The sequence below is a fragment of the Galeopterus variegatus genome, unplaced genomic scaffold (genome assembly GCF_000696425.1).
Source record: "Galeopterus variegatus unplaced genomic scaffold, G_variegatus-3.0.2 Scaffold2550, whole genome shotgun sequence".
Classification (NCBI taxonomy): Eukaryota; Metazoa; Chordata; class Mammalia; order Dermoptera; family Cynocephalidae; genus Galeopterus; species Galeopterus variegatus.
Window position 1 is genome coordinate 12,514 of NW_007728661.1, and position 24,628 is coordinate 37,141.

General features: G+C 46.2%; 2 protein-coding genes across 2 annotated transcripts; both read left to right on the top strand.

Annotated features, from left to right (window-relative positions):
- The first annotated feature begins 575 nt into the window (after window positions 1–575).
- Window positions 576–912, top strand: LOC103598257 (60S acidic ribosomal protein P1-like). The gene is made up of 2 exons (XM_008582242.1): window positions 576–643; window positions 714–912. Exons 1-2 carry the CDS (start codon window positions 576–578, stop codon window positions 910–912), a joined length of 267 nt encoding a protein of 88 aa, XP_008580464.1.
- A 7,861-nt stretch (window positions 913–8,773) lies between these two features.
- IRF6 (interferon regulatory factor 6) lies at window positions 8,774–21,750 on the top strand. Its single transcript, XM_008582243.1, has 8 exons — window positions 8,774–8,856; window positions 9,413–9,589; window positions 13,881–14,085; window positions 15,519–15,647; window positions 17,822–17,995; window positions 19,023–19,415; window positions 20,152–20,270; window positions 20,886–21,750. Exons 2-8 carry the CDS (start codon window positions 9,416–9,418, stop codon window positions 21,108–21,110), a joined length of 1,419 nt encoding a protein of 472 aa, XP_008580465.1. The 5' UTR covers window positions 8,774–8,856; window positions 9,413–9,415; the 3' UTR covers window positions 21,111–21,750.
- Window positions 21,751–24,628: the final 2,878 nt, after the last annotated feature.

Consider the following 24,628-nt stretch of genomic DNA (forward strand, 5'->3'; position numbering starts at 1 on the left):
CTCAGATGCCTACAGGGTTAGGCAATTAAAGTAAATGGGTGAGGGCCAACCTGTGGCTCACTCGGGAGAGTGTGGGGCTGATAACACCAAGTCAAGTGTTAAGATCCCCTTACCAGTCATCTTTTAAAAAAATAAAAAATAAAACTAAATAAATAAATAAAGTAAATGAGTGAGCCCAATAGGGTGGGTTTGTCCTGACTAACATGTGGACTCCCTCTAACTGGACAGCTGTTGCCAGGTGGAACTGTTGGCCATGGTGTCCAGTGCTCTTGACTTTTTAAGAGAATCTGGATGTTTATGTGAAATCTCCTGGTTTTCAAAATACTGTGTGGATCAAACAAACATATCTAATTCAGTTTTATCCCTGGACTAAAGAATCTAACAAGACACCCCCAGCTTGAATGTTCTGACTGTTAAACACGTGTCTCCTAAAGAAGATCCTGCCCCCTTTCCTCAGCTGCTGCCAAGGTGCTCGGTCCTTTGGAGGAAGCTAAGACTGCGCTGTGGTGAGGCCCTCACTTCATCTGGTGACTAGCACAGCACCTGGAAGTGCCAGCCCTGCACTAGCCTGCACCATGGGCTCTGTCTCTGAGCTTGCCTGCATCTATTTGGCTCTCATTCTGCATGATGACGAGGCGACCCTCATGGAGGATCAATGCTCTCATTAAAGCAGCTGGTGTAAATGTTGAAACTTTCTGACCTGGCTTGTTTGCAAAGGCCCTGGCCAGTGTCAACCTTGGGAGCCTCATCTGCAACATAGGGGTTGGTGGACCTGCTCCAGCAGCTGGTGTAGCACCAGCAGGAGGTCCTGGCCTTTCTATCACGGCTGCCTCAGCTGAGAAGAAAGTAGGAGCAAAGAAAGAAGAATCTGAGGAGTCTGATGATGACATGGGTTTTGATCTTTTTGATTAAACCTCTTTTGTAACACATCAAATAAAAAACTGAACCCTAAAAAAAAACAACAACAACAATCCTTAAGGACAATCACCTTCATCATGGGAATTTCAGCTAGTGCAAAAGTGAGTGCCTGTGTGAGGGCTCATCCCTGTATGCCATTGGGCTTTTGGCTCCCAAAGGACAGTCTACTGGTGGTCTGTAGGATGGTTTGCTTGGTCTCAGGAGCCCAGCTCTGGGCCAGATGGAAGATGCTGCTTGTCCGGCGAGCTCATTTAGCAGTCAAGAGCTGGCTGCCCTCATGAGCTAGTCCTCATGGAAGGGAAGAGAGGCCACAGGGCAGTGGTTGAGACAGAGGCTGGCTGAGTCAGGCCTCAGGGCCTTGCTGCCTTCCCAGGCCTTTTCTGGCTGCACCCTAAAGCTAAATTGGGACCAGGAATCAAGTCCACATTATTACTAATCTGGGGCTCTGCAACACACTCGTATTGTATGCTAGGGCTGCCAGAACAAACTACCACAGACTGGGTGGCTTAAACAACAGAAATTTATTGTCTCATAGTTCTAGAAGTCCCGAATCAAGGTGTCTGAGGGCTGTGGAGGAAGGATCTATTCCAGGCCTCTCTCCTTGGCCTGTAGATAGCCATCCTCTCCCGGAATCTCTCTTCATCATCCTCCCTTTGTGCATGTCTATCTCTGTGTTCAAATGTGTCCTTTCTTTTACAAGGACACAAGTCATATTAAATTTGGGCCCACCTTAATGACCTCACTTTAACTTGATTACCTCTGTAAAGATCCTCTCTCTAAATAAGGTCACACTCTGAGATTGTGGGGGTTAAGACTTCAACATATAAATTTTTGGGGGGACACAATTCAAAACTCAATCCATAACATCACCTCTCCATGGTCTCTCATTTTTTATTTTAAACACCAAAACCTAAGTGCCTTGCTCATACTCATCTCACCTGGGACACCTCAGAGCTTGGGGCGGGGGGATGGGGGGACACAATTCAAAACTCAATCCATAACATCACCTCTCCGTGGTCTCTCATTTTTTATTTTAAACACCAAAACCTAAGTGCCTTGCTCATGCTCATCTCACCTGGGACACCTCAGAGCTTGGGGCGGGGGGAGGGGAAGGGCAGGGTACAGGGGGGTGGCGGTGGGGGCATGGATTTGTCTCACTGGTGCACAGCTCCCTGTAAGCATGTCCTCTATATGAACAGGGAAGGTCAGTGAACTCTCATTAAGCACATGTTAGGGAATACACAGGACTTGAATTTCAGGTAATGACCAAAGATGACCTCTTGTTCTGTGAGGCACTGTCTGTACGGTAGTTTTTATCCTTACACCAGTGATAACTTCAAATACATATGTAGCACTTGATAAGTGCCAAACACTGTTCTAAGCACTTTATATGTAGTATAGTCATGTGCCACATAACGATGTTTTGGTCATCAATGGACTGCATATGCAATGGTGGTCCCATAAGATTATGATGGAGCTGAAAAATTCCTATTGTCTAGTGACATGCATATGAGGATGACATTGAGGAGCTCCTAGAGGTGGTTTCTGAGGAATTGACGGAATTCGCCAATGAGGAGTTGTGAGAATTGGAACAGGAATGCATAGTTGAATAAGAGGCAAGAGAAAAGGAAACTACAGAAGAAGATGAATAAACTCCTAGAAAATTCACAGTGAAGGATTTAGCAGAAGTTTTTTGCAGAGCTCAGCAAGCTCCTTAAAAAGTTTGAAAACATGGGGTGTCCGAGTGCAATGGTGTTTACAACTAATTGATCACAACCAGTTACAGATTATTTTCTTCTCCACTCCTACTGCTTCACTTGACTAGCTTAAAAAAAAGTTTGAAAACATGAACCCCAATACCAAAAAGTTTTCATTAATAGAGAAGAATGTTCATGTTCATTATTTGCTTACATTCAAATCCATGGTGAACAAAAGAAACAAACCAAGCAAACCACCAGGGGCATATTTCTGAAAAGAGTGACACTTCCTCTTTGGCAGGTCCTTCAGGAGATGTTCCAGAAGAAGGCATTGTTATCATAGACGATAGCTCTGTGTGTGTCATGCCCCTAAAGACTTTCCAGTGGGACAAGATGTGCAGGTGGAAGATCAATTGATCACCCTGACCCTTGCAGGCCTAGGTGAATGTGTCTGCTGTGTCTCAGTTTTTAAAGTAAAAAAATAAAAAAGACAACTAAAAATTTTAAAAATATAAAAAAGTTTATAGAATAAAGACATAAAGAAAACACTTTGCACAGCTGTATAATGTGTTTCTGTTTTAAGCTAAGTGTAATTGTAAAAGCATAAAAAAGTTAAAAGGAAAAAGGATATAGAGTAAAAAAGTTACAGTAAACTAAGATTAATTTATCATTGAAGAAAGAGATTTTTCTTTTTTTACAAATTTAGTGCAGCCTAAGTGTGCAGTGTGTATAAAGTCTACAGTAGTGCATAGTCATGTCCTAGGCCTTCACGCTCACTCACTCACTGGCTCACCCAGAGCAACGTCCAGTCCTGCAACTCCATTCATGGTAAGTGCCCTATACAGATACACCATATTTTATCTTTTATACCATGAGTATTTTTACTGTACCTTTTCTATCCATGTTTAGAGACACACATACTTACCATTGTGTTACAATTGCCTACAGTACTCAGTACAGTCGTTGGCTCCAGAGGCTATGCTTTTAATTATGGCACCACAGTGACTAGAAACGACAGGAATGATTATTCTGACTGAATAGATGAGGAAACTGAACCAAGAAGCGAAGTAACCTATCCAGGGTCACACGGGTGAGAGGCAGAGTAAAGGCAAATTCCCAGTCCTGAAAGCCACATGGCTACGCTCAGACAGGACCGAGTGTCCTGAGTCCCTTTCCCCTATCCAACCCTACTTACACCGGCCCACGGGTAGCAGGGCCAGCCCGGAATCTCAAAACCCTTATTTGAGCATAATCGTCTCCAAACCTCAGGGTAGTTATGGGGCGTGAGAGAGGGGAGGCACCCTCTCGACTGACATCTGACCTCCCCCTCGCTTCCAGTTCCCAGGACCACCAGCCCTGAGGAGTAAGGGCTAGGCTACCTCAGGGTAGTTATGGGGCGTGAGAGAGGGGAGGCACCCTCTCGACTGAGATCTGACCTCCCCCTCGCTTCCAGTTCCCAGGACCACCAGCCCTGAGGAGTAAGGGCTAGGCCTGAGCCTGGGACTTTTCTTAGCCGGGCTAGAAACGGGGGAGGAGGGTGGGGAAAAGGCTGGGCGGGGCCGGCCGCCCTGGAACGCCGAGTATCAAATTTCTCGCACTCGCCAATCCCCGCCGCCGGAGGGCGTGGCCACACCTGGGAGGCGTGGCCGCACGGCGGAGAGGGCAGCGGCGTCCTGGGGCGAGGCGCTGACGTGAGCGCGCGCACCTGGGCCGGGCAGGTGAGGGCTGCGTGGGCTTGCAAGAGGAACCCGCGGTCCCTACTGCGCAGAGCCTGGCGCCCCTTGACCGAGCCGTCGAGGAGCGCGGTGGCGACGGGGTGACCTTAGCCGCGGACTGAGTTCGGGGGGACCTCCGCTTCTGGTAGCCGGATTGAGGAAAGGCGGGGACGCCAGCTTCTGGAGACTAGTTTGACCGGGGGAGACACGCCCGCAGGTAGGGAAGGATCCGCTCCAGAGTTTGGGGAGTCGGGGCGTGGGGTGGGAGAGCTTGCTTGGGGACATTTGCTTGTTTGGGGATACCCACTAGGGCTGGGTGCCTGTCGCCCTCCCTCCAGGGAGCTTTGGGGCGGTCCCAGTTCTGTAGCGCTGGGCCCCTCCGACCCTCCCCGCCGACACAGAGGGCGCTGCGTTCGGCCCCCACCCACCCCACCATCGAATAGAGCTAAGACATCGCCCCGCTTTCCTTGGGTCTTAACGACTTGCTTGGCCGCTGGAACTTGCTTGGCCGGCCGCTGGCGCCTGTGTCCCAGAGAGGGAGGGGACTTCCCAGGCCCGCCGGCCCTTGGTCCTGGTGGGTGTTTGGGGAAATTGGGGGTGAGGGCGGCCAGGAGTTTTGGCCGGTTTGTTTTTCCTCTTTGAGTTTGTTTAGCTCAGTCAGGCCCCTTGCCCTGGGCCTGGGAGACACCCATGGATTTCCAAGTAGCCAAGCTAGGTGTTGGGGAGGGTGGAGCCGGGCGTGGTTGCTCTGGGGGTGAGGCCTTCTTTGCCTGAAGGAGCGGGTGGGTGTGCAGAAATGGAGAAAGTCTCCCAGGCTTGACTGGAAAGGAGGCCTGGGGTGCCACTCTTTACAGGGAGCCGGCTTTGTGGTAAGGGGGCCACAGTGCCCCAACGTGTTCTCTTGGCGTTTGTCACAAGTGGAAGCCAGAAGGGGAGAGGGAGAAGGTCCTTGAGTAGGATTGGTGAAGGGCGGTGCTGATCCAGGACAGTAATTTAGGGTTAGATGTCTGTATAATGCACAACAGCAGCACCCAGTACCCAGCAACTTCCCTTAGCCATCCACCAGCTTCAGTCCAGCAGGTAGTAAGGGTGTGGGGACTCCAAGCTGGAAGCTCAGAATTTATACCTGAGCAGGGCTACACTAAATGGAGGGAAGGCTGAGGAACTTAGAGGATGGCATTTCACTTCCCTTCAGGAGGATTAGGAGACCTGTCTGCAAGAAATGGCAGTTGTGTTTTATTCTGTACAAAACCATTGATGGCCAAAACTCGGCTTTGAGGTAGCAGTGCCCTGAAAACTGGTCTGGGCAGGGGCTGAAGAGGTGGCAGTGGGGGAGTTTATAGAGGATCAGCTCCTTGGAATGGGGGTGTGAGAGAGGACAGTTAGTGCCCTGGGGTGGTTGATTGTGTCCCTGCTCTATGCTTGCTGTGAGGGAAGTGGATGGGTTGGCATCTTCGTCCTTGGGCTGGTTAAATACCTGTTAGAGAGACAGGCCTTGAGTTTTGCTGTGATGGCAGCTAGAGATACCAGGGATGAGTTCAACTCGGCTAAGTTTGTTCTGCAGACATTGGGATTTGGGTGGCAAGAGAACTCTGATTTTAGTGTGTTTGAGAGTGGGTACCTGTGCATATATGAAGCATTGTTATTACCATCCTTCATAAAAAAATGTCATTGTCCTGTGGGTAAAGAAATAGTTCTCGTAGTTTTTTTAAAATTGTAAATCAAAACATATCATTGTAGGAAAATGTGAATCATATGTAGAAGTATATAGGAGAGTATAAAAAGCACCCATAATCCCAGCACTAGGTAACCATTACAAATATCTTGTTGCATTGGGGTATTTCTTTCCCTTTTCCAGTTCCATATGTACGTGCATATGTACAAAAAAGCATATGTTATCTTACAAGGTGGAGCTACCGCTATAGTGAATGTTGTGTGTTGCATTTTTTCCCCTTAGCTTCATGTTGTAAACATTTACCCAAATCCAGTAAAAATTCTTCTAACATCCGTCGTTAATGGCTGCCTGATATTGTAGCCTGTGGATGTGACATAATGAACCATTCTCCTCTCGGTTATTTTGGTAGTTTTCAATTTTTCTCTCTCTGCCTGTTTTTAGAGTTTTAATTACCGGGTAGCAGGTGGGGGAAATCTTGGCTGATTTTCAGAAGGTGGAGAGGGCTGGCAGAGAGGGAGAGAGGGCTCAGAAGAGGCCAGGCTGGAGCTGCTTCCCATGGGGCTGAGGCGGGAGTGCTCATGTGTAGTCCCATCTTGGGAGAACACTGAGAACCCAGGGCTCTAGATCTTAATCATTGATCTCTGTAGGTGGCTGCTTCTTCCCTATCAGGTGCAGCTCTTTGTCATGGCCCTGTTGCCTTAGTTTTTTCTTGATGGGCTGTGCATCAACTACAATAAACCCTTTTCTTCAAGTCCAGGATCAGTCCTCTCATGAGGTGGACTTCACATATCTGACAGACCCAGTCACAGGACTTACCAGTACAGCAATAGAAATCCTCAAAAGCCCCTTACCTGGTTGACCAGTTTGCTGCCTATTTCCCTGTTCTCTTTTTCCTTCCCTTGCCCCATCCCCCTTCCAGTAGGGCTAGGACCAGGGAGGAGAAGGTACAACCTGACCTTGGAAGAATAAGAAGTTCCTACTCCCTATAAGGTGTAAATGTACTCCATGGTTTGATGGCTTCACATGCTGCCCTATGAAACACCCTAAGCCAAGGCCAAGAATGTGGGGGCACTTGAACAATGCATGCCACCCTTGCCTGCTCACTGTGAGCTGTGCTCCCAGGGGAAGGTTTCAGTTGCAGGACTTGGTAATTGGGTCAGAAGGCTCAGGTGAGAGCAGGTCCTGCCTTGCTCTGAAAGTGCCAGAGGCTGAGTTGGGTTTGGGTTTTTCCCATGTGTTTCGAGTCTGACTGGGGAGAGAAGTGGTGTTAGGGGCCACCCGCTCAGTTAACCTACTTCAAGTGGGAGGCTTCAGCTGGTTTGGTTTCAGAACTGAGATCCAGGTAGGGATGTTTCTGGGTGTAAGCCCTTTTCTTCAAGTCCAGGATCAGTCAAGAGGTGGACTTCACATATCTGACAGACCCAGTCACAGGACTTACCAGTACAGCAATAGAAATCCTCAAAAGCCCCTTACCTGGTTGACCAGTTTGCTGCCTATTTCCCTGTTCTCTTTTTCCTTCCCTTGCCCCATCCCCCTTCCAGTAGGGCTAGGACCAGGGAGTAGAAGGTACAAGCTGACCTTGGAAGAATAAGAAGTTCCTACTCCTTATAAGGTGTAAATGTACTCCATGGTTTGATGGCTTCACATGCTGCCCTACAAAACACCCTATGCCACGGCCAAGAATGTGGGGGCACTTGAACAATGCATGCCACCCTTGCCTGCTCACTGTGAGCTGTGCTCCCAGGGGAAGGTTTCAGTTGCAGGACTTGGTAATTGGGTCAGAAGGCTCAGGTGAGAGCAGGTCCTGCCTTGCTCTGAAAGTGCCAGAGGCTGAGTTGGGTTTGGGTTTTTCCCATGTGTTTCGAGTCTGACTGGGGAGAGAAGTGGTGTTAGGGGCCACCCGCTCAGTTAACCTACTTCAAGAGGGAGGCTTCAGCTGGTTTGGTTTCAGAACTGAGATCCAGGTAGGGATGTTTCTGGGTGTAAAGGTGACTTATTTGTCTTCCTGTCCTCAGTCCGTGGTGGGGCTTGAGTAGTTCCAATGCAGATTTCCTCAGGAAGGAGCATCTGATGGAAAACATTGGGCTTTAGTGTTTAGTAACTAACACAGTGCTTGGCACACGGTAGCTGATGAACAAATATTTGTTGAATGAATGTTGTTTTTCTAGGTGTTCCTTTCTCATTTTAAGTAAAAACAAAATAAGATCACCAAAAAATCCAAACACAATATCCCAGGCAAACAATTCTCCTGTGACTGTTTTTACTTTTAGGCACTCAGTCTGGGCAGTCCTTTGTTTTCTGCTGATTGCCGGCCGCTGTTGAATGTTATCTGCTATGTCCATGTGTTTTTATGAGAATCAATAGCAGACTTTACCCAGGCCGGCTCCTGCAACCAATCGGTTCACTCCAGCCTCTGTGGGGAGGCTGTCCTGGCTGTGCAGGCTTGTCTCATGACTGTTTTTAGTACTCTAGAGTTAGGAACTGTTGTATTTGATTATTCTAGGGGTTTTGAGCTTACCAGACTCAGGTGCTGGGAAGTGTTCTCAGAGCCATTGACTCCCATGTTCCCAATCCTTCTCTCAGATACTGGATTGTCGTGTGGATAACTAGCTGAGACCCCTTTTTTTTGGCACAGTGTCGTTTGGGTGGCCCAGAGAAAGGAAATCTGCCTCGAAGCCTGGCCCTTCAGATTCTCGTGGACACTCCTTCTCTCAGATACTGGATTGTCGTGTGGATAACTAGCTGAGACCCCTTTTTCTTGGCACAGTGTCGTTGGGTGGCCCAGAGAAAGGAAATCTGCCTCGAAGCCTGGCCCTTCAGATTCTCGTGGACACACTGCCTGCTCGTCCATGTAAGTGAGGACTTTGGAATACAGGACCTGCCCCTCACCCACTTCTCTCTCACCATGATGATGTCATTTCTTACTGAAATATTCCCATTCACCTTTAGTTGTCTCGTTTAAAAAGAACGTACTTCAGCTTCTTGCCTGTATACTTGCTCTTTCTATAACTTTTTTCTCTCCTCTTCTGAGGTGGGATTGAAAAGAGCAATTTCACTTCTCTTCCTAAGCCTCTGGTACTTCAGGAAGGACTGTGTTCCAGCAAGGATGACAACACCTTTTTATTTTTCTGCTTCAGGATTTAAATAGAAGAAATGTGATCTTCTTGCATGATAAGTCTCATTTGGCTAGAGCATGCAGTATAAATGGCTTTGGAATAAGAATCAAAAGAACCTTTTAACCCCTTTTCTTTTCTTTCCCACTTGGCACAGTTTATTCCCATATTTAGTTTCTTTGCTGTAATCTAGTGAAACTGTAGCTCTATCATACAGGAATGGTGGCTGGGAAAAGTTCCCAGTGGCTGGCCTAATTCTTCTGTTCTCCCTGCTTCTCACTACCCCCTCCCCAGATCATGGCCCTTCACCCCCGCAGAGTCCGGCTGAAGCCCTGGCTGGTGGCCCAGGTGGATAGTGGCCTGTACCCTGGGCTCATCTGGCTACACAGGGACTCGAAACGCTTCCAGATTCCCTGGAAACATGCCACCCGACATAGTCCCCAACAAGAAGAGGAAAATACCATTTTTAAGGTAAAGAACATCTTTTACCACCTGCCTTGCCTTTTTTGCCAGTTCTTTTCTGGATCTGTTTGTTTCTACTTTGGCATGGGGAATACACTAGATCCAAAACTCTGATGAAATGTAGAGAATGTTAATGATGGGGGTGCCCAAACTTAGCAGGTATAGTAATTCTTCCCTCTGGGGCACGTCTATAAAGGTTGAAGCTCTTTATTCTTTCCCCTTGGTCAAAGGTACTCAACTCACATCCCAAAGGATCTGAGGTGGGGGTGGCTAAACTCCTGTAAGTGGTTGCAGAGATGTGGTTGTTCTGGAAGTTACCAAGGGTCAGCAATTAACTGCTCCTCTTCATTCACTCAGGGGTCTTGCTATAAAGAGGGGTACTTGGGCCTGGGAATGGCTATCTAGGCCAGGGCAAACCGTGGGGTATTAAAAGGCTCTTAACATAGTCTGTGGGATGGGCGTAGAGGGCCCTCAGCAAGTTTTTCTTTTGATATTAAAATATTTGCCCATACAGAAATAAAATTTAAAAAATATATATTTTGCTCATATTTATAACCTCTGCTTAAAAATTAAAGGTGATTTAAATATAAGTTTTTATTCCACAAATATGTTTTCTTAAATAAAAAAATAGGTCTTATGTGATAGTTATTTTATTTAACTGGAAACAAATTGCATAGCATTTTATAAAATGTAAGTGACACCAAAACTTGACTTAAGATAGAAGTAGGTGGGCAGCTGGTGTGGGAAGGAGTTTCATGTGGTTTCTAACTCTGGAGGCTGTGCCTCTGCTCCAGACCAACTTCTCTCTGCTGGTCACTTCTGTCTCACGAATAGCTTAAGTTCCTGCAGCCCCAAGACACGGAGAATTGAGTGTGCCCTTTTCTTCACTGAGTATATGCCTGAAGTCCAAAGTGAAATCCAGTCCCAAACCTGGGCCTCTTAAGATTGATGTCCCAGGTTCTTGCTGAGATTGGATCGGAAAGGGCAGAAAAGGTGGGCTCAGGGCTCAAAGGAAAGCCATTCTGGCCATGTTTCCCAGTTAACTTACTTATGTCAGGTGTTGAGAGGGGAGCAGAGAGAAAAGGGGCCTGAGGGTGCTTAGAAAGAAAGTAAATGAGTGCTCTTAATTTAGTATTAAATAATATAACAGTGATAAGGAAAACATCTGTAAACCAGCATCAGTTGTTGGAGTTGGCATTGAGAAGGAGATGGGCCTGCCTTGGCCCAGTTGGCCTTCTCCTGTGGCCCTGGTCTGAAACTGGATTTGCTGCTGAAGCATCTGGCAGTGGCTGCTCATTGGGAAGAGGCTAGTCCTGAAAGCCCTAGTTGTGAGGGTGACTTGCAGGCCTGGGGCTTGTGGGAAGAGTGGCTGTGGGGAGGCTGCTTGGCTTCGTTTGCATCATATATCTGTTTGCAGAATGCTGAGGGAGGGCCTAGAAAGTCAGGAGAAGAGGGAAAGTGCTTCCACAGACCTCAAGCTTTGCTGGGTCTTTGCGATGTGCAGGTAGGGAATAGGTGCCTGTGTTCATGATCTCATTTAATTCTCACGAAAACTCTAACAGGGAGGTATTACCCTCAGGTGTAGATGCAGAAGCTGAGTCTAAGAGTGGCTGAGTAACTTGCTAAAATCACCCAGCCAGTAAGTGGTGGAGTCAGGATTTGAACATATGTCTCTTTGTCTGGTTTTCGCCCTCAATCAGAGTGCCCCTTCTGACCAGGAATTGGAAGACCTGGCCTCAAATCCTACTACCATCAGCTGCATGTGTTGTCTTGAGCAAGTCATGTGACTTCTCTGGGCTTCAGCTTCCCCTTCAGCAAAATGGGGATGAAACAGTCTTGTCTGCCTCAGACTCTTGTCTGAGAATCAAGTGAAGGGATTTGTAAAGCACCATCAAATGCAGAGATTATCTCCATTTTAGGAAGAAAAATAAGGACCCACACAATGATCAGAATCTCTCAGAAGCAAGACTCAGGATGGGTTTCAACAAGTAATGTTTATAAATCAATCAAATGCAGAGATTATCTCCATTTTAGGAAGAAAAATAAGGACCCACACAGTGATCAGAATCTCTCAGAAGCAAGACTCAGGATGGGTTTCAACAAGTAATGTTTATAAATCACAGTGATTGGCACATGGTACCTTGTAGGCCCTCCTTTCTTGACCCTAACGTTCTAATCATAAAGGGTCAGCCTTGGGTCCTTGGTCCTGTCTGAGTGGGCCCTGGGGGATGGCTGTGCAGTGAGCAGGAAGGCTGGGGCTGTGGTGCTGTGCTAGTCTGACTACTCTCTATAGAAAGACAGGGCTTTAGGGAGCCACAGAAATTTGCAGGCCTCTGCCAAAGTCTGTACAGCCCGAGTTGGCTGATTGGTGCAAGAGTGAGCATGGGCACAGAGGATGAGACAAACATAAGAGAAAATGTGGGGAGGTAGCAGCCAGGTACCACCAAGTAACTGGAGATGTGCCTCCCAAACTCTAGGGACCAGTGAAGCTGAAATCTCCCTATAGGCAGTTGGATGAATGGAGCAGCAATTAGGCCCCGTAGTGCCTGTGAAGCCATGTAAGGCAGCACAGCTTTGTCAGACCTTTTCATTCCATACCACAAAACAGAGGAACCCAAATCTGAGAAGATGGTAAGAGGAAGTCAGTCTCAGTTGGAGGAGGATTTAGATTAGCTCTTGGAAGAAACTTCCTCATGATTGTGAGGCTCTGCAAGGAGATCAGAAATCTCAATATACAAGGCAGAAAACTCAGCTTGAGAAAGAAGTCTGTAGTCAGGATCAGAGGCAGAGAATTGGGTTTGGACAAGTGATATGCCCTGTTAGCTGAAAACAGTTGGTGTGTGCTCCCTGTCTTGAGTTCTCTGCTAATGATATCTCGTTTTTCTGCATCAGAGCATGTCACACTCGTGAAGAAAGCTTAGCAATCAGAACATATGTTAGCAGTGGGGAGAGTAGATATCCTGTGAGCACAAACATGAGTGCGTGTCAGACCTGGAAGCAGGCCTGGTTTCTACTTCCTGCTTTGTTCTTAAGGACCTTGGTCTATGCTGTGTGCAGCCTGGGTCTTCCTTTTCCTCATTGGGAAGCCTACCTTGTTCCCCTTGTGTGGGGAAAGTGCTATGAATTCCCATATTTGAAAATCAGAAAGTGGGAGTCAAAGTGATTTTAGTCTGTGCCACCAGCTACTGGTGTGGCCGACAGATGTTGTTTCTAATGGGGTAGTAGTTTGAGGGAATAGAGAAAGGGATGGGGTGTGGATTTGTTATGACTTGAGACTCTGAGCCAGTGGGGCAAGCTGAACTCCCAGAGTGAGCTTCCTCTCCTCCTAAAGGCAATTGGTTTCTACCGTTCTTTACTTATGCATCAAATTGAAGACTAGAGGAATGGGACCAGCAAGGCCAAGGTTTTCATATCATTTGCCATCTCCTTCGTTGTACTTATTTTTGTATAAGTAACTCATTTCAAAAACAGATAAGCAGGGCCGGCCCGGTGGCGCACTGGATAGTGCGCCGCTTGAGAAGCGCGGCGGCGCTCCCGCCCAAGGGTTCGGATCCCACATGCAGACCGGTTCCCGCTCACTGGCTGAGCGAGGCGCGGGAGCAACACCGAGGGTTGCGATCCCGTTGCCGGTCCCCGGTCCGGTACGGGGGCAACACTGAGGGTTGCGATCCGTTGCTGGACACGGAAAAAGACAAACTGAAAATTCGCGCCCGTACAGGGGACCGGCAACGGGATCGCAACCTCAGCTGGTTAGAGTGCAGTCTTGTAACACCCAAGGTCACAAGTTCAGATCCCCCTACCGGCCACCTGCTCTCCCCAATCCCCCCACCCCCCAAAACAGGGAAGCAAAAAAAAAGTTACCTGAAATTCTGCTACCTAGAGTGACCATTAGCATTTTGGTGCATTTCCCCTCCCAGACTTTTCTTTGTTTTTAGCCCTTCATTAAAGCAATGTCATCTCGACAGGTGCTGGTACCAACACTTGAGATAAGGCTCCTCGCTTTGGAAGATTGTGTTTGCACATGGCTTAATTTCCCTTAAGGATGCCCTGCCTGGTCCTGAGGGCAGTGTTTCCAGCAGCGGTCTCTGTAAATTGGGGTTGGGATGGTGGGGCAGTCATACAGGGGTGTGTGTGTGTGTGTGTGTGTTTGTATGAGAAAGAATGAGCACACATTCAACAACATCTTAGAATGTAAAAAAAAATTAATAAATAAGTAAACTTAAAAAAAAAAGAATGAGCACACATTTTGCAGTGGTTATGGGCAGTAGTGAACACTCAGTGTGGTTTTCCTGTTCCTCAGGCCTGGGCTGTAGAGACGGGAAAGTATCAGGAAGGGGTAGATGACCCTGACCCAGCTAAATGGAAGGCCCAGCTCCGCTGTGCTCTCAATAAAAGCAGAGAATTCAACCTGATGTACGATGGCACCAAGGAGGTACCCATGAACCCGGTGAAGATATATCAAGTGTGTGACATCCCTCAGCCCCAGGGCTCGATCATTAACCCAGGTGAGGCCCCAGTGCTGGGGAGAAGGTGGGCACTATGCCAGGTTCTGGGCTGGGCTCTTAAAGAGATAGTCAACTTGAAAGCAGCCTGGTTTACAAAGTTTAAGACTGGTAAAGCAAGAAAGCCTTTTCCTAGGAAGGACCCAGAGAACAAAAGATGTAAACTCAGCAAAATCTTCTTGCTCATTTAGGGGAATGGTAATTAGCCTGATTGCTTAAAGCATGAGAAAGTAGAGGGAGTATAGAGTTCTGCTGTAAAAATAGCCTTTCTTGGGACTTGAGAGGCCAAGTAGTTTTGAAGGAGGAGGAATCAGAACTTAGAAGGTTTGGGGCCGGCCCCGTGGCACACTCGGGAGAGTGCGGCGCTGGGAGCGCAGCATCGCTCCCACCGCGGGTTCGGATCCTATATAGGAATGGCCGGTGGCCGGTGCGCTCACTGGCTGAGCGCGGTGCGGGTGACACCACACCAAGGGTTGTGATTCCCTTACCGGTCACGAAAAAGACAAAAACAACAACAACAACAACAGAAAACAAACAAACAAGAAGGTTTGAGTTCTAATCCTGGCTTTTATCACTTTACTGCTCGTGGGACTTGAATCAAGTCATTTGACCTTTTGAGCCTCAGTTTCTTTTTTCTTTTTTTTTTTTTTACTGACCGGCAACGGGATCGCAACCCTCGGTGTTGCGCCCGCACCGCGCTCAGCCAGTGAGCGGGAACCGGTCTCCACATGGGATCCGAACCCTCGGCGGGAGTGCCGCCGCGCTCCCAAGCGGCGCACTCTCCAGTGCACCACCGGGCGGGCCCAGAGCCTCAGTTTCTTAACTCTAAAATGTGGGATCTCATTTTTCCTGCCTACTTCAAAGGCTGCTGTAAGAATCAATTGACATGACATGTGGAAGCTATTAAGTTCTTTATAAATGTTGGCTGAGTGATCATTTAATTTGTAGGATATTTTGCTAAGAATACCCCTGATTTTCCTATTTACTCAATGCTTAACAAGTATTAAGGACCAGATAATTTAGACTTGTATTCCAGTGAATTCAGTGAGGCCCTGCCATGAGGGGAGGAGTCTGTTCCTCATATTAAGCTTACAGGGGTGAGAAGTTGATGTCCTCGAGTCCTTAAAAGGGATACTAGTGTGTAGGAAGTTAATGTGTAGGTATGCTAATGTGTCAAGAGATTTCTAGAAGGGAGTAGGGTTTGCAGCTCCTGCACAGGGGAAGAAAGGAGATCTTGCATTGGGACTCTGTAGGAAGAGTTGGAGCTAGGAGTTCATGTACCCTTGGATCCCATTCCTTTTAGCTAGGGCAGTGAGGGTGCATACTGAACCCAAGGAGCCTCTGTGCTAGCAGTCCCTAGCATGGATGGTGAGACTGGTATAGGGATAACAGTGCAACCTGAACCGGTCACCTGCAGCCTTGTGTGTCTTGGGTAGGATCCACCGGGTCTGCTCCATGGGATGAGAAGGATAATGATGTGGATGAAGAAGATGAGGAAGATGAGCTCGATCAGTCACAGCACCATGTTCCCATCCAAGACACCTTCCCGTTCCTGAACATCAACGGTGAGTGGGGGTAGTAGGTGGTACAGAGGGATAAGGAGGATGTAAGGGGCTTTGACCTTGGAACTGCTGACCCCTCAGCCACATGGCCCTGGGAGCAGGATCAGGCCCTGTGGCCGGCCTGCTGGTCTGTTAGCAAGTAGGAGCCATAAGCAAGGGAACAATGCCAGCTCGGTTATCCCAGTGCAGTGGGATGTGTTCTAAGCATAGAGAACACCTTCTGAATCTTATGTGATAATTCATGACATAAAAAAATCTAAACCCATTCTCAATCCCACATACAAATATATCAGTGGTTATAAATTTTGACCATTTCCTTCAGGCTGGGAGCAGACATTTTGATGAAATGTAGGCACCCTTTTCCACTATTTCCCTTGGTATCAGTTCTGTATCACTTCCTTAACAGAGACCACTCTGCTTAAGCTGTATCATGGGCAACTTGGCTCTGATAGGATTTATCTGCAGGAGACTTTTCTCTTCTTTTATGGACATTTGAATTCAGCTTCCCAGGAAAAATGAGTTGCAAGGTTGGGAGGCCACTGTATGAGAGAACAGGTACTGAATCTCCCACTGCACATCCTGAGGACACTCAGACAAGCTGAATTGCTCTTCTGCAGCATCTTCACTTCATCTGTCCACTGAAGTGCTCCTAGTTAAATCACTTGCATCAGTTGATCAACTTTTTTTGTTGCCTTTTTGGTACGTCTGGCTGCTATGGGTCAAATGAGATAACTTGTGCCACCTAGAATACTTAATATATCAAAATGATTTCTTTAGGATTTGGGGGTACCATTTAGGATTTGGGGGTACTCTATTCTAGGTGATGCCCCTACCTTTGAGAATCAGGAAATGACTCTTATTGCCTATTTACTGGCCCTCCTTCCCTTATCCTGCCATTTATATCTTTGCAACCAAGTGATGGGTACTTTAGGATTTGGGGGTACCCTATTCTAGGTGATGCCCCTACCTTTGAGAATCAGGAAATGACTCTTATTGTCTATTTACTGGCCCTCCTTCCCTTATCCTGCCATTTATATCTTTGCAACCAAGTGATGGGTAAAGAAAAATTTTGTAGAGATCTTCCAGGTTAATACCGCCACGTGCTATATTCACATTTAAGGAAATTTTAAGAGTTGGACATCTGGAAATGTGGGATCCTTTCCCAAATCCTTGGCTGACTCATTCTGTTATTCTCAATCCTTAAAAGGTTGCAACTTATTTCCAGTATCCTGCTGTCCTGTTTCTGTTCATATTTTATTAAAGCCAATACTGTGTGTCCTTGTGTTATGGGCTGCCTTGATCCTTTTTGGAAAGTTGTGGAATATATATTAAAAATAAAAAAGTAAAATGGGTACATAGATTTAACCAGACTTGTACACAAAAGGTCAAAGAAACATTAAACTTCTGATTTCAGAGCTGTTGGGGCAGAGGAAGAAGAATTGTTGAAGAATAGATGACTAAGAAGTGAGGCTAAGAGGAGAAATCTGTAGACTTTGGAGCAAGCCAACTTTGACAGTAGCAGGGAAATAGGATAGGTTTTTCACTCTCTTTTTTAGAAGCTTTAATGGGATACTTTTGAATAAATAATACTTTTACATGGTTTAAAGTTTATAATAGTACACAAAGGTAATCAGTTGAAAGGTTTTCCTTTCATTCTGTCCTGGAAATGTCTAGTTCTTTCCCTGGAGACCAATCTTTCCAGGTTCTTCAGTATCTTTCCAGACACTTTATGCATGTAAAAGTATTAATTTTTAATGAAATTTCTGTACATTAACCCTCACTTGAAGCTAATCAACTAATTCAGTTGAGTTCATTTTATGGAATACAATCAGCTTCTATTTAATTGCTGGGGCCAAATTTTGCAGCAGGGAATCTCTCACTCATGTCCATTCTAATTTAACCCCTAGAGAAAACTCCCTTGTGTATCTGTTAATCTTCAGCAAACACAGGTTTTCGAACTATGAGTTTATGGGAGAAATAATATTACAAAGAAAGAGCCAGGGAGCCTTATTTCTTATTGTGTTAGTTGCAGGAATTATTGATGGGCTGGGAGATCACACTGTGTCATAGTCCATGGTTTGATTCTTGTCTGCTAACCTGGTTAGTTCTTAGAACCTCAGACCAGGTTTTGCATTGTGTAGTGCCCCTTCCTGCTCACCCACGTCCTTCTGTTTTAGGTTCTCCCATGGCGCCAGCCAGTGTGGGCAGCTGCAGTGTAGGCAACTGTAGTGTGGGCAACTGCAGCCCTGAAGCAGTATGGCCCAAAACAGAACCTCTGGAGATGGAAGTGCCCCAGGCACCCATACAGCCCTTCTATAGCTCGCCAGAGCTGTGGATCAGCTCTCTCCCAAGTAAGTGAGCCCTGATCTTTCTTGCTGGGTCTTTATCTCCTATTACAGTCCCTTTCCTGTCCTGCCCTTTGCCTCTGTTTCTTTGCCATGTATAGAGTAACTACCTGTCCCACAGGCACCCTCTGTATCTGGTTCCTGGCTGGCTGATGAGTCAGCAGGGAAGAAGTAAAGAAACATTGGCCTACTTGCCCATGGCGATGCTCTAATTGGTTAAGTTCCAGGTTACTCACCTTGCAGGTGGGCAAGAGGCTGGGGTTTATCAGTCTGGCTAGGGGATTTGGGGACAATGCCAGTTGTGGGATAGAGAGGTTAATGGCATAGATTTGGTCAAGGAGGCACTTGAATTTTGAGGGGCTTTAGGACTCGTAGGAAAAAATCTCTTTATGAATTTGGTACAGATTTATCTCAATGAAGAATCAGTGTCATTGTCCCGGTCTCCCTTTCACACTATACCTGGTGGGCGCGTGAGTGATAAAATTCTGTCCGAGAGGCTAAGTAGCTTTGATAAGGCCTGTTGGGTTAAATGGAGACTTAGTGAGTGAAAATTCACTTTGCTGTGTCCTTTTATGGTATATTGTTAGAACAGATCCACAGTGCACGCCCACATCTGTAATGTTCAGAAAGATGGCTTGATATTTCTTCTTGTTCCTGTGGTTTCTTTAAACAATGAGCTAAAAATAAGAGACAAACCAGATACCATAGTTTTTAGCTTCTTCCAGTGCCTGTTGATGTGAACACTCAGTGTGAGGTGGGGATAGCAGGACCCTGCACTTAACTTGGTGACATTCTAGCCCTTAAGGTGTGGTGATTGAACAGAGATAGTCTAGATGGACCTTGAACTGTTTGCTTTAAGGCAGCCTGTTCAGTGAATATTCCAGGGATATGCTGATGTCTCCCTTTATTGCAGGAAGGATAACTATGGCAGTGGCCTTCCTGAATGCTTGATCTTGATGGACTTGGATGAGTTTTAGGGATGGACAGGCAGAGCAGTGGAACAGGACTCTCACTGTCATCTCTCACCTTGCAGTGACTGACCTGGACATCAAGTTTCAGTACCGTGGGAAGGAGTATGGGCAGACCATGACCGTGAGCAACCCCCAAGGCTGCCGGCTCTTCTATGGGGACCTGGGCCCCATGCCTGACCAGGAGGAGCTCTTTGGTCCTGTCAGCCTGGAGCAGGTCAAATTCCCAGGTCCAGAGCATATCACCAATGAGAAGCAGAAGCTGTTCACCAGCAAGCTGCTGGACGTCATGGACAGAGGACTGATCCTGGAGGTCAGCGGTCATGCCATTTATGCCATCAGGCTGTGCCAGTGCAAGGTGTACTGGTCTGGGCCATGTGCTCCATCTCTTGCTGCCCCTAACCTGATTGAGAGACAAAAGAAGGTCAAGCTATTTTGTCTGGAAACATTCCTTAGTGGTGAGTATTTTTTTCAGAAGGTCAGTAGTGGGAATTGCTCCCTGGAAGTATATCTTCTTCCATTCCTCCCTTTCTCCTTCCTTCTTTCCTGCTTGCAAAGGTCTTAAGCAAAAAATTACTTCTGGAGGAAGTCAGGGGAGAAGAGAACCTTGGTTCTGAAAAATGAAAGTGACTTAGGCAATGAAGAAGAGAGTTCCATTCCCAGGGAATGTACTTGGAAGCTATTTTTTGGTTGGTTGTGGTTCCTTCAGTGGTAGGAGAGAGAGACAGCCTTGTCATTCCTCTCCAGATGTTACCAGCTTATGTTAAAGATAAGCATAAAGTTAAATTTGGAAGGTGACCCTGTTTGTCATATTTAGCAAAACACATACTTGTTTCTTTTGGGAAATATCTGAGTGGTGAATTCAAGCAGACAATTTTAGGGAGAGCACTGAGATGGGAATTTTGCAATGTGGTTTGAATCCCAAGTCTAGATCAATGATGTTCAATAGCATCCTCTGAAATGATGGAAATGTTCTGTATTTGTACTGTTCAATATGCTGTCCACTAGCTGCGTGTGGCTATTGGGCATGTAAATGTGACTAATGTGCCCAAAGAACTATTTCATTGTAATTAATTTAAAATTAATAGGCACATGTGGTTAGTGGCTACTGTATTGGACAGCATAAAAAATTATATTTACTAAGTGGATATGGAATGACCCAGTATACCAAACTTGCTCTTCTGTGTTCTGCAGATCTCATTGCCCACCAGAAAGGACAGATTGAGAAGCAGCCACCATTTGAGATCTACTTATGCTTTGGGGAAGAATGGCCAGATGGGAAACCTCTGGAAAGGAAACTCATCTTGGTTCAGGTGAGGAGATAAGGGTGTGTCAACAACTCTTCTTTTTTCCAGTGCTTTAGCCTCCAGGTGTGCCTTGAGCCCTGATGAAACATCCAGCAGACACAGGCTTTGTAGAGTAGGACCAAGCTGGGGAATATGAGGTCCTTAAAGTGGGTGACTGATTTAGTGGAGAACTTATCTTTCATTTTCTTACTGACATTAGAGTCTTGCTGAAATCTCACAGGATATGACACTTTCCTGCTTTTCTTATAAAAAACCTTTTGAGTTGCTTTTAAGAATGTAACCTTATTTTAGGAAGTGGTAGCAAGGCAACTTGGATTTGGACCCCGGAATTGTACAATGAGGCAAGCAATAGATGAAATTTGGTTAAAAGTCTTGCTAAGTAAGCAGTCATTTATTTTGGCATGTGATGTTATGCTACATATAGATTCTTTACCTTCATTTGAATCAACTTCTAGAGTGAAACTTGGCAGGATGGTTGAGAGAGATGATGTATCCTGTATCTAGGCATTAGAGTTGGAGGTTTCCCCTGGGCCTCACAGATCTTCCTTCAATCTTAGGCCCCTCCGGCTGCTTTAAAATACCTTTTCCTCAGTAGATACCCATGTGCTCTGTCCTGAACAGGTCATTCCAGTGGTGGCTCGGATGATCTACGAGATGTTTTCTGGTGACTTCACACGATCTTTTGACAGTGGCAGTGTCCGCCTGCAGATCTCGACTCCAGACATCAAAGATAACATCGTTGCTCAACTGAAGCAGCTATACCGCATCCTCCAAACCCAGGAAAGCTGGCAGCCCATGCAGCCCACCCCCAGCATGCAACTGCCCCCTGCCTTGCCAGCCCAGTAGTCACAAATGCCATCTTCTTCGTTTTCTTTTTTACAATATTGTACATATGGATATTTTTTATTATTCAGATTTAACCAGCTTTTAAATCTCTCTTCTTTCTAACAGTATTAGAAGTCTATGACTCTCCAAATATGCCTAGCTTTAAAAGTTGATTTAATTTATGGAAAAATCACCCTTCAGACTTTCCTTTTCTTTTTTAAACCACCTGATGGTAGCAAAATGTAGTCAAAGGAGATTTGGCCTGAGAGTTTGGACACCAGAGTTCTAGCTGCAGCTTGGCTTCTATTGTGATCTTGAGCAAGTCATTTAACCTCTGGGCTTCACATATATCACTTGTAAAGTGAGGGGATTGGAACGATGCCTGCAGTTGCATCCAGCTTTAAAACTCTGACTTGATGACTTTGTTCTATTTGTAGAAGGCAAAACTGCCTGGAACAGAAATCTTCTGTGTTGTTCTTGTACCACACTTCCCTTTGCTTTCAAGCCTTGATTTGCCCAGGATCAAGCTCCGTTTGACCTGTTTTGCTGGTATAGTAAGCTGGCTCCCTGATGTGGGGAATGAGAGGGAGAGCAGCTGGCTGGTTGCTTAGGAACTAAGCTTGATATCTAAATAGAAATGGGTGCCAAAGTCTGAAAGTCACTCAGCCTGTGGAATAAAAGCTCATAAATTGCGCTTGTAAAGGGAAGCTGTCGACACAGAAAACCTAGGGATTCTGTGGAAGAATGGGTTGTCAGGTGGTTACCTTGTCACCACTCAGATACCCCTGTGTATGTGTGTGTGTGGTAGAGGAGAGAATGTGACTCAGGTGGTAACCTTCAGAAGGAGGAGCTCTCTTTTTATTTTCTTCTCTGAGGAAGACCTGGGAGTGAGATGTACTCCTCTGACTACGAAAGGGACAGTTTCTCATTGCTTGGAGATTTTTAACATATTCTGTCATTTGGATTTTTTTGCATTTGAGGAAAATGGGGTTTTGGGTGTGTTAAGGCCAGGCTGAGGAAGGGCTGGGCAGTGCTCTTCTGCTCATCTAGCACAAACCTGCTTGTCTCCCTTGCTAGCGAAAGGATCTGGGTGTGAATGACGAAGGTGAGTGGTGTAGAATACTGCAGCTGCATTTGTCACAAACTGGTCCCATCTAGTAATGTTTGCTCAGTCCCTGACCCTTCTGTCCCTCTCTGTTATTTATTTTTTTAAAAGATGAAAATTTCTGTAATTTAAACTCCAGGACGTAAATGGAAAAAAAGATGCTAATCTCTGGTGGCAGGTCTCAATCCTCTTGAATACTGATGCCTGTTTGTGTCAGGCCATAGTAAGGAAGCCCATGTCTAGTCTGCTACACTTAAAACAACACATCTCCTACTTTCCAAAATGACTGAAAAGTTGGGCTAGCTTCATTTAAAAAACAAAAAGCTCAACTTAAAGGTGACAGTGGCAGTTATTTATTTAAAATGCTTAAGCCTTGGTTTTAGGGTCCCTAAAAGACCTAGTATAATCTGTTATTATTAAAAGCATGACCAGGAGAGATCTGGGTTGGTCAGGTGCCCAGCTTCAAGCAAAAGTTGGCCTTTTAAAGACCAGGAAGCATGCAAGACATAGAACTACTTTTCTTTTTTTTTGGTTATTTTGGTTAGTGGGTGAAGTGAGGGCTTGGTCTTCATGTTTGGCTTCCCCATCTGTATCTGGGAGCTCAAAGTTAAAACCCACTGTAGGCAAATTGGAAGGGCATTGTTGAATCTGGGCTGGTCTCTTTCCCTTCTGTGAAATGCTAACAGCCAAGCTGTCTGGATGGGAGCCCAGATAATCTAAGTTGGCAAAGGCTTTTGAGAAAGTGCCAAGAAGGACTGAGCTTTTAGTATGTGACTGTAATGAAAAGTTTATGAGAGGAACGGATGAGTGGTTTTATGTGGTCTTGACTAGATAGCTCAGTTTGTCCCTTGCATTGAATCCTTTTCAGAATGCTAGGAGAGTGCATGCAGGGATCTCCTACATCACCCTCAGCATTCTTTCTCTGGTCCTAATAGATGGATGCCAAGTGTCCTTCCTTTCTTGGGGAGTTAAGTCTGCTATCTCCTTTAGTGGCTACCACCACTCACTCCCTTGGAGTTTTCTTCTCCCTTGCTTTCACCACTTCCTTTTCCTCACTGTGTACCCCACCAAACTAGGTTAGTTCAAAGTTAAAAAGAGTCCACTGGAGGTAAATTAGGAGGGCAAGTCTTATGTTCCCATCGCACCCTATACTTCTGCTTTCAGTATAATCATTTACCTTGTAATTGCTCAGCATGCATCTTGCTTCACTACAAACTTGCTGAAGGTAGGGATTGTTTGTCCTAGACTTTTCTGCCAGTCCTAAGAACAATGTCTGGTACACAGTATGTTCTTAAATATTTGTTTCTAGAATAAATGAATAAACAAAAGTTATTTTATAGATTCATTGCTAACCACCATGGGGAAATAAATATGCGAAAGGGAAAAATTCTAAAATTAGAGGACTCTATTTCTAACTGCCTCTGAGCTAAGAACCAGAGTTAGGCTGGTAGCTCCTGCAATCTGGTCCTCCTTCCATACTGGCCCCATCTTTACTTCACAGCTATCTCTTTTGAGAGTCTGAAGATATCACCAAGGTAGAGCCAGGAATGAAACTTTCAGTGTAGGTGCCTGCAGTTCCCTTAGCTTCTATCCTGCTGCCCATGTCTAAGTAAATTTGGCTATTTCCTCAGATACTGGGCTTTTCTCAAGAAACTCCCTTTGTGGTATGGGTCAAATCACTGGTACTTAAAAAGGTGTAATAACACTTTTTCTTCGTAGCGACTTGATTGAAAAGCCTCTGCATCTTTGCTTTTCATTTCTCATCTTAAGTCAGCAAACTGGACTCCTAGAACTTAAACTCTGTGAAAGTGGGGTTTATTGTGTTTTGTACACTGCAACACCTTGCGCGCCTAGAAGCATACCTGGCACATGGAACTCAGCCTCTCAAATTTAGGATATAGGGAGGTCAAAGTTTAGGGGAAAAAAGCTTTGCAGCACCACCCACAGGTGAGGCTATTCTGCCAAATATCTTGTCCAAATACTGCTTCTCTGGCGGTATGTTTCGTCTGTAAGGAAAAGTATATTTCTCCAGATACAAATCCAAGGGTGTTTATTAAGTGCTCTGTGCCCTGTTTCTGGCTTCGCAGTCAAGAAGGACCCCAGGCTTCATAACATGTCAGCAAGGCTTGCCGCCAGGCAAAGTGAGGGCAAGAGCGCGCAACCAGTTTGCTAGCTTCCGCTCGCCCTCGTCCACTTCCGCCTCTCACTGTTCCTGAGTGGCGGACCGGGTTCTGCCTGGCCGGAAGGGGAGGGTCGCAGGCTGTCCGCACTTCCGGCGGGCTGTTGGGCGGCCTAACCTGTAGTTCCAACGCTAGGCGCGCCAGAGGACTAGTGACGTCACGGAAGGGAGAGAAGGGGCTGTGCCGAGTGGATGCGCATGCGCAACAGGACGTGCTCGCCGGCTGGAGGCAAGCGAGCCGCAAACGTCTTCCAC